Raw genomic sequence first — 10,508 nt, 5'->3', positions numbered from 1 at the left:
CGACTTTTTAAATCTCTAAACAAAGATAATATTATAAGACTATATTCTAACAATATTTTAATTATAATATTTTTTATTCAACTCTTTTTCACTCCAATCCCAAAACTCAAAAAACACTTTACCTCAGTTGTTATGTTGTAACTCTTTCTCACTAATTAATCTTTTTATTTTGTTAGAGATGAACTCTGTGAGTGATCTGTAAGCATTCACAACATTACAAGGCTGTGTTGGTTTCAGTATCACAGCCCAGATTGAGAAATTTAAACCCAATCTAACAGAGAAGACAATACAAGGTTGTGTTGGCTTCAGTATCTAGAACATGGTGTGATAGAGGCCGTAATGGGTGGTACGTACTACATGATAGATTGTTATATTCTTTGTATCTTGAAGGAATATTTTCCAAAACATTCAAAACGACATTTGCTAATTTATTGAGAAGAATTTGCCTTACTGTTTTGAAAAACATTCTCTGTACGTAGTTTTCATTCAGTCATACAACTAATGCTATTATGCTATTAATGCATAGGCAGAAACACCACATGCAGACAAGAAGATTATGTAAAAGAAAGATTTAAGTGCATGCAGAACACTTGTGCTCAGGCTAATTCCTTAATCATAAAATTCTCTTCACTCTTATCTCTGGTACGTACTACGTTTGCTTTAAACAAATTCTAACACTTTTCACAATTGTTCTGTTATTCATACTATATCATTTGCTCCGCTTATAGAAACTAGGCTTTCCATGTAAGGAATGATCTGCAACGAGAGTAATTCTCCATCAATTTGAAGATTCGTCATCTCTTTGGTAGAGGGGTCATACAAGGCCAGTTGTCCATCATCTTTTTCCCAGAATATAATGTCATTCCTCCAATATTCTAATGGTCGAAAAACTCCAGTAAGAGGGCCAACACTGAACAGCTTTGTCCAAGACTCCGTAACCCCATATTCATGCAACAACCATATATCCCACCACATTTGCGACCCTTCTTCGACTATAGCTTTCCAAGAAATACCCAAAGCAACCAATTCATTCAACAAGAAATATTCTAGATATTTATCATTAGGATAGCCTATATCGCTACCATCCGGCAGTGGAGTTTTTAGGAATACCTCATTGGTTATGTCAAATGACAAAATACCTTGCCAATTTGTATCATCATTACCCGATGCCCACCAAGTACCTATCCCATTCTGGTTTGTCCTCATACCTCTAGTAGAATCCCAAATGTGACAAGGGACGCTGTCAATTTGTCTCCAAGAATTGGTTCTTAAGCTATATACCTCACTATGGTACTTGCATATTATCGGAAAGTATGGTTCTAAGTAAGAGTCAGGTTCGTAGAGTCGGAAATTCTTGATTATCTTGTAGTCGTGAGTTTTGGCATCAAAACCAAACCCGATGCCGTTAAGGACGACAAAATCATAGTCGACAGAAATGCGGGGCATGTTTGATATGGGGACAACCTTTGTTTCTTTAGTTGCAGGGTTCCATAATAGAGTATTATTCCAACTGCTGCTATCGTGAAGACAAACGAGACCATTACAAGAGCCCACGATATACATCCATGCTCTCTTGTCCATAATTCCAGAATATGGTGAAGGTAGGGGTACTTGTGCGAGGGATACTTGGAGTGTTTCGTAAGAAAGTGTGGAGACAACAAGTTTGGAGGTGATTTTATCACGCCGGTTAACGAGAAGAAGGGCATTCTTGTTCCGGTTGGAAGGGGACTGAGTGTGGAGGAGGTGTTTATAGATGAAGGTTTGATCTGAAATAAAGGCGTACCAAGATTTGCAGACACACTTGAATCGCGATAAAGAAATAACGGGCAGCCATAGCAAAATCTGTGACAACAAGTCGTCTGGAAAGTCGTTCATCAGCTTGGTTTCTTTACTTGATTGCAAGCTTGACTAGTGTGCGCAATATGAAGCATGAGTATGTACGTCTTCTTATTATAAAGCCAAGAGGTGTGAAAAGTAAATGAGAAGTTGGCGCAATAAATGTGCAAAATCACCCAACGTTAATGATATTTATGCTCATAAAGGCTTTCCCTCGAAGTCTTCCCGAATCCCCCATTTCATGATCGTTGCTAATTACGATACAGAATAATTATATATAGTTGCATTTATGGCTGGCCATTCTTATAATAGCTGGCAATTAGATGGCGTATGAATAATTTTCTCTATGTAGAGATATTGATCGACTTATATATAAAAAGAAAAAATGGTGATTAATTTTGAGTGTTGTGAAAAGATTGTAATCTCCTTTTCCGGAGAGATTCTAATTAATTAATAATATTGTTTTACCCATACCCGAAACACCACAATTAATTAGCAAATCAGCAAAATTCTTAGGTTATTGTAATTAATATTATATAGAAAGGAATGCTATTATATTAATCACCACGTGATGCGCGCAGACACAAAATCAGTACCTAACATGCTCTAGTATTTCCCTCAAGATACGTATTACTCATGCCTGACCTACTTAATTCATTTTTTCTTTACAATTTCTTAATATAGCAAAAGGATTAATTGATCAATGGCATCATGAAATACGTACGATCAATTATATATATAGTGATATACTTGGAATTGCTTCCAGTTGATATCTTCTCAGAATAAATGGTTGGTTTAGGCCGCATGAAAATATATACTACTAGCAACATTCATACTCTTTTTTAGGGGTGTCAAATCATGTTAACATGTCGTGTTCGTGTCGTGTCAAGGCATGTATATTATACCATATGGGTCAACCTGAACATGACCCGTTAAGGTTATCGTGTCAAAATCTCAAATCTTAACACGACCCATTAATATAACGGGTCGTGTCGTGTCAATCCGTTTTGATCCGTTAGTGAATACTACGAAATAGGTTAACACGACCCGACCCGACTCGACATAACATGTTTCAACCCGTTTATGTAAATAGATTGAACAGACTCGAAATAAACCCGTTTGACCTGATTAAGTTTAGCATAATTTTATATAAATGTTAAAATCACAATATCTAGAAAAAATATAAAACTAACTACAAGTCCAAAATTACAATCCAAATAATAAAAATATCGAAATTAAAATATCAATAATTTTACTTTTAGGTATAAGGGTATAATTGTAACTTTAGCTTTTTTAACAGATCATAACGGGTCAAAACGGGTTGACCCATTATCAACCCGTTAAACAATTGTGTCTTAACGGGTCAACCCGTTTTGACCCGAACCCATTAAGACTAAACCAAAATCCATTATTATCGTGTCGTGTTCATGTTGGACTAACGAGTCGTGTTATATAATGTCATCCCTACCTATTTTTTGTATCAAAATAGTACAAGTAACAAGCATGCGCTCAAAATACTTTGCGTATTATGAGAGTCAACTATTTAATTCATTCCATAAAAGTTCCAACAAATTTGCAATAAATGTTTATTAAAGTCAGCTCAATTAGTGGAAAGAGATAGATTTATACTTCTATCCACTCCAAGTTTCTTTTGTTGATAAGATCAACAACCACATGTTGGATCATATAAATGAAATGAATCTAAAATTCTATCTTGAGACTCCTAATATGTGAATTCAATACGTTTATTAGTAGAGCACATATTATAAATATTCCATCTAAATGAAGAGAAAATATTGTTATATTACTGTAATGCTAATTATGGGAATCTTATATTTTAGTAAATTTTTTAGAACCATTATAACTAGTGGTATATCATCATGCAAAGGTATTGTCCCACTAATTGGTGAATTACTCCGACTGTTTTCAATGAAATTTTATGAAGATTTCAAAAATATTAATATTAAGGTAATGTAAGATAAAACATTATATCAACAAATCAAGCATTAATAAAATCCACAATACCCCATCCTTGCAAAAAATATGAGTAATTTTCTTGATTTAACAAGAAATATTCAACCTTAGATATTTCATATTTCCATCTTAATTGAATTCACTTTGTACAAAACAATCACACAGTCACTTGGCCTTAATAAAAGGTGAATGAACTTGAAATATAGATGACATGTTAGCATTAAGGTTGCAACCCCATAATACATCAACCCAAGTGTGATATTGTAACAATTGTCTTGCGCTATAATTTACTTATAACTCCACTCTAAGCAAGTTATAACATTGCAAGATATCTGGTCTCATCATATAACTCATACGATTGCAATCGGAAAAAAATAGTTTACTAAAAAAATTTTAAGAAAAAGAATTTTCTCTTTTGAATCTCATTTATATGATGAGGCGATTTTTTATTTATGTCCTTAGAAATATTAGTGTGCATATATAGGGATTTAATGTAGAAAATGCTTCTATTACATTTTCTTATTAACTCTGCTAAGTAAAGGAGAGGGATTTCATTAGCGAAAAAATGTTCAATTTCTTAAGTCTCACACCCATCATCCTATACCCCAAGAACATATTTTAGTGTATCATTTCTCAATTTGAGAAATAAGATTACAAAGTCAATCAGTTTATGTATAAACTTCACCAATATCGCATTAAAAGCGCTAAAAGAAAAAAACGATTTGTGCAATAAATGTAGTCTGTGAAGTTTTAGTAGCTAAGTAATGATATATCTTTATTTCTTACTTAATCTTTTCTTATTCTTCAATCTACTATAGTAAATTATTCTTATAAGTTAGAATAAAAATAATTAACGCACATTGCAAGATCGAGCATTCGTTAAGCTTCTTAATAATCTCTTGAGCTAAAATGTCAAATTATTAATTTCTAACTTAATTTTTACGCAAATTTATATCGTATAGGAGATAATTCCAAATCAATGTCAACTATATTCCTACTAGGATAAGCAATCTATCGAGTTAGTCACATACAAAAAATAATTTCTTCATAGATTGAAGAAATCCGTTTGGGCTCATCATAAGCATGGACTATACATACTTAGGCTACTTGATCGATCATATACCTTATCACATTCTAAAAAATTTGAAGATCAATTTCTAAAATTAGCCTAACAAATATTATTGATAAAATAATCTCATGTGCAATGGCATTTAGCCCAATAATATTCCATTATTCACAAAAAACAACAATATAGGCAACTTAGAGCATAAATAAAATGCCTAAATTAATAGTAAGTACATGTTCAAAATAATGGAATATTAGACAAACATGCCAAAAATATTTTCAGGAAAAGAATATTCATGTGGCATAACTATTTGCTGAACAAGTTAATAATAGGAGTTTAGGGCTCGTTTGGATACTAAAAATATATCAAGACTGTTGTTTTTCTACTTCTTTCTTCCCTGCGGGGAGATTATTTCGTTTCAGCCCCAATATATTATTTCGCGCGCCATCTTCACTTCCTATCAAGAGTGATTCTACTCTTCAACCCAAAAGGAGGCAACGTTGCAAAGTGCCAAAAAACAACACAGCTCCAGCATCTAATTCCTGAGGTAAATTCCTAAGCTCAAGCTTCTCCCTTTTCGAGTGGTTTTTTCTTGGACAGATTTGTGGATGGTCTGATATTTAGGGTAGATTTTGGATTTTCGAGCATCTTTTTTCTTGGGTAGATGAAATCTCTTATCTTCAAATTTTATAAATTTAAATTTTGGTTTAGTTTATAAATTTTAGTTAAATTAAAATAAAACACAATTATCACATTGTATATAAGAAGATATTGTAAATATCAAAAGACATGAGGATATTATTAGTAATTAGTTAGAGAAAATATTTGAAATGAATGAAAAATATTAAAAATTATAATATTAAATTATATAAAGAAAAAATAGATAAAATGGTATATGATGTATTATAAAATTTAATATGTAAAATAGAAAAAGGAGATTTTGATAATATATTTTAAAGGATACGATAAAGTCAGCGAGAGTGCACTAAGTCCAAAAACAAAAAAACTATTCTTCTTCTTCAGCCCCACTCCGTGGGGCTCCGCCCTTCATGGCAGGCAACAACTCGTGGCGCTGGTTCTTGTTAGCACCACCACGTTCTGGCAGTTGGCAGTGCGGCACCTGCATACCAGTGCGCGCTGTCGTCACGCATTGGTGCCCAAGATATTGGTTGCCCGCCACCTGCGGCATAGTACACGTACAACTCTGGGTAAGGCAGACTGTCGCATTGACCTTGTGTCCGGCTTTCCTGCCTGTAGGGGTGGTTGAACCTTAGTGAGGGGCTTGTTGCACCTTTGTTTACTGCATCGCCACTGTGCCACAGCTCTGCGCGCAACAGATCGAGCTCGTTGCAAGGCACCTTAGGTGCTCTGCACCAGTGCATTATTCGTCGTCTCGCGCTCATGGGTCTGATGCGCACCGTCGCAACACGGTGTACTACCCCCGCTTGGTCTGCGGCATCAGCACCTGGTGCCGCAACCCCTCAGGTTGATGGTGCACTATGGAGCAACCACTTTCAAGTGCATGTCACACTGAGGTGTACGTAGCACCTTTACATGCTCTCTTAGATTAACGCCGCACTTCGTTGTGTTCAATAGCATCTAGTGCGAGCTACACCTCAATTGCACCACCTCAGGTTTGATGGTCCGCATTACTTCTCCTCATGAAGTTTCCGTCTTGTGTGGCCCAACACCGACATCCATGGTTACCAAGAGAGAAAAAAAATTCTCTCATCACATGCGAAAAATATTTCAGTAAAAACAAATCACAGAGTAGATCATAATCTAACTCAGGAACTACCGAAGTAGGCTTGGATACCGATGTTAGAAATTCTTAAACAGGGGTACATAGCAGAAGTGTTTACCTCAAGCGACAAATCTTAGATTGGTGTGGTTGTTCTACAGATTTCTTCCACGATTGTTGTTGGTCCGACATCTTCGTCGATGGTAAAGTGTGTTACGTGGTAAGACTAGAGAAACAATCTCAAACTCCACAGCCAAAGTGCTCCATCAAGAGAGACACATCCATTGAGAGAGATATTTCTCGTGCTACAAACCTCGTGTTACACTAAGGGGGAGGGGCTAGCTATATATACAACCTCCAATTTATAAATCTCAACTGGGTTTAAATGCCCAGCCATTAAGGAATAAAGCCACTTTATAATCCCTGGCTAAGGGAAAGGCGGGGAAGGGTTGTCCCCTATGGGTACCCCTTCCCCATGTTGACTATATATGAAATGTCTGCCCAATTTGTAGGAGCTTGCACATTAAGTGTTATTAATTGTCTTTATAAATCGAGGGTTCCCGAGGCATATATACCTATGTGTAAATATGGCTAAAACTTGCAGCTTGCTCGATGCACTTTGCATTTTGTTATGTGCGGTCGGTGATAGCTAGATGGAGGCTCAACTTAGTTTATTTTTATTTTTTTCATTTTCACGCACTCAGTATCATCAATTTCCAGAGCAAGAGGTTTGCAAGAGTTTGATTGATTTTGCACACCCATAAATGATTTATTCAATTATAAACTATACTACATACTGATTAGGCAAAATGTATACAATTATATAGGTACATGAACATTCGGGAAAAAGAGAGAACAAACGATGACATTGAGGTAAAAAGGGTCCATTATCCCAACTAATTCAATTGGAACACCAATATTGTTTGCCAATTAATATCATAAAGGGCATGCTTGTAAACCAAACGGATTCTAGCATATATGTTATTATAGCTCATGGTATCTAAAACGCGAGATTGCCTAAACATTTCGACTTTCAATCCAGCCTTGTCTAGGCAAAATCGAATTTCAAGGAGTTGTGGAGTCCCATTGCCATCCTTGTGGCAGGCAAAGTTGAGGATTAGATGTAACTGCGCCTCAATCGCCCTCCTATAATAAATTATAAGGGATGAAGTCCCGCCAAGATCAATCCCTGAATTAGAAATAGAAAAATAAATAAATTGAATAAGTGCTAGTACTGCATGGTCAGTAGTACTTGTTGTAGTAGTAATAATAATAATAATAACAATAAACACCAATAATAATGAAAGCAATCATGTGATTAATAAAATATATGTAAACTGTGCCTTGTGCTTCTAGGGATGCAGTTATGTTTCCAAGAAAGGTGGCCCTAATACAAGCCACTCGAAAATAATTGTCTTGAGTGTAGGTGGTGCAGGTGCCTGCATGTTTAGTCCATTGAGCCCTCCAAAGCTTTTCGTTTGGTATTTTGTTGATCAGGCTAGGCCAAGTTCGATTCATGGTTTGTACGAGTTTAGAATCAGTTGTGATCAGCTGCACAAAATGATGATAAGATAATTAGCAAACACTCGACCACATGACATACAAAATATAACTAAAAATATATAATCATAAGCTGATAAGCAATCACCTGATGATCATGACCGACCCCAACAAGAATTAACACGCAGAGCAAGAGCACTAACAAAGTGCGCACTTCCATCATTCCTCGATTACAAAATTCTTAATATATTTCTATACTAGGCAAGCTAGTCGATGCATATGGTGTACTAGGCAAGATAGTTGATGGATACGGTGTACTAGGCAATTAGAAAGTCGATGGATATCATGGCCGGAAGGCATGAGGCTAGCTAGCTTTATATAGGCAGGGAAAAAAGGTCCATTCCCCATTTCGCACCGACTTATTTTGAATGATGTTGAAGTTGGACAAAAACAGACATGATATTCAAATTCTAGTAAGGATCATGATACCCAGACATGATAAACACAAACCAGATACATTTATATATATATATATATATATATATATATATATAGAATAAGACCTCAGGAGTTATCCAAACGGATGCGTGGCGGTTGGATAGGATAGTTACCCCCACGGCTATGTGGCCAGATCCATGGATAGTACTGAAAGAAAGCTACGTCTAGCTCTCGTGATCATCATCATCATCGATCCCATATATGCAATTATCCCTGCAGATTCTTCACGATCCATGGGCTTAATTTGGCCACAAAATCGGAGAGGCAAGAAATGAAGCTCTCATCTCATGCATGCATGCATGCATTATATATCCTTGCTGCGGCCACACTACAGATTAATCTCACAGATGTGTTAGGCCATATATATCATGAGGCGCACCCTCTATATAGACAATACTACATGTTCATCATGTAGATCAGCTGGTAGTACTAGGTACAATTAATGACATGATGATAAATGCATGCATGCATGCATGCCACGAACCAAAAGAATGCAATTAAAAACCAAAGTGTATGATGTCGTTGTCTCGACTTTATTACAAAATGTGGAATGCATGTAGTACTAGCTACTGTATAATTAGGAAGTCTAATAACTTTCAATACAATGTTACTTTATTATCAATCCACCAGATCGAGAGAGTCTGCAGACATCACTCATCTGTAAATTGTAATATTAAAACTAATGGATATTAATGTGGTATTAATTTTTTTTAGATTAATATGTAAAGAACTATGTAGTCATGCGTTAGAAGCTGCATATAAAAATCCCACTGAGAAACCTGCACCCATGGACGGCCGGAAATGAGAATTTGCCCTTTAAAGGCTTACCGGTTTCATGTATTCAGTGCATGTGGATTATTTTTCATGTCCTCGATTGCATATTAAAAAAAAATCAAAGAATATTTGCGGTGAATGTTGATCGCCGTAAACGAGTTCACATGAGTGCAGTGCACGACGCGGCGATTAAAGGAATCAATGCCAAAATTCAATTACGGCGAACTTTATGCGCCGCAACAACTCCCCTTACATGTAGATTTCAATATCGACGAGAAGCTAAAATCGTTGCAATTATTTTTTGCGGCGGCCATCAGACTTTTTACGGCGATTTTATCCCCGTTGCAAATAATCATAAGTAGCGACGACTATGAGAATCGTTGCATCATGATTATTTTTTACGGAGAATCCAATTCGCCACAAAATATAATCATAGCGGCGACTGTATGATATCGCTAGTAATAATATAGGTTATTTACGACGATTAATTGTGTATTTGCGACGGCATTTTTCATTGTTATAGCTTATTCTCGGTGATTATGTGTCCCTGATACCCTTATTTGTGGCGATGGATTGGATACTTTGCGGCGACAAATAATCGCCGGGACAAGTCTGGTTTGCAACGAGTTTTCAAAATCGCCGATATTGACCTAAAATGGCTTTAGGATTTCGTCGAATCTGCGACGATTTCAAAATCGCCGGAAAGAATCAGAAGTAGCGATTATATGCTGTATTTTCAATGATTTTGAGCGCTGGGATTGCCCCTTTTTCTTGTAGTGCTAATATTAAGAAAGTAAAAATGCATGTCATTGTCTCACATAAATAAAAAAAGAAAAAAAATAGTTGTGGAAGCGCGTAGTAAATAAGGAAACCTATTCCTTTAATGATGATCTGTTATTGGTTGAGACGTATTAAATATGAAAAATCACCCAACCTAGTACTCTAATTTCTTGCATACCATATTATCACTACAACAGATATGGCCTTTTCCTGAGAGATCAGTTGTCCAAATTAATCATTTTTGTTGCCGGAAATATTTTATTTCCAGCCTATTTAAGTCGCAGCAAGATCTCCTGAAATAACTGGCTGAACATGCTATAATTTTCGGAGACTAATTGC

General features: G+C 35.9%; 1 protein-coding gene across 1 annotated transcript; it reads right to left on the bottom strand.

The window, feature by feature from the left end:
* Positions 1–699: 699 nt before the first annotated feature.
* On the bottom strand, positions 700–1,581 carry LOC121259593 (F-box/kelch-repeat protein At3g06240-like). Its single transcript, XM_041161228.1, has one exon. It carries the CDS (start codon positions 1,579–1,581, stop codon positions 700–702), a length of 882 nt encoding a protein of 293 aa, XP_041017162.1.
* Between the last annotated feature and the right edge of the window lie 8,927 nt (positions 1,582–10,508).

Source organism: Juglans microcarpa x Juglans regia, chromosome 4D, assembly GCF_004785595.1.
Source record: "Juglans microcarpa x Juglans regia isolate MS1-56 chromosome 4D, Jm3101_v1.0, whole genome shotgun sequence".
NCBI lineage: Eukaryota > Viridiplantae > Streptophyta > Magnoliopsida > Fagales > Juglandaceae > Juglans > Juglans microcarpa x Juglans regia.
This window is presented reverse-complemented; position numbering and strand designations above follow the sequence as displayed.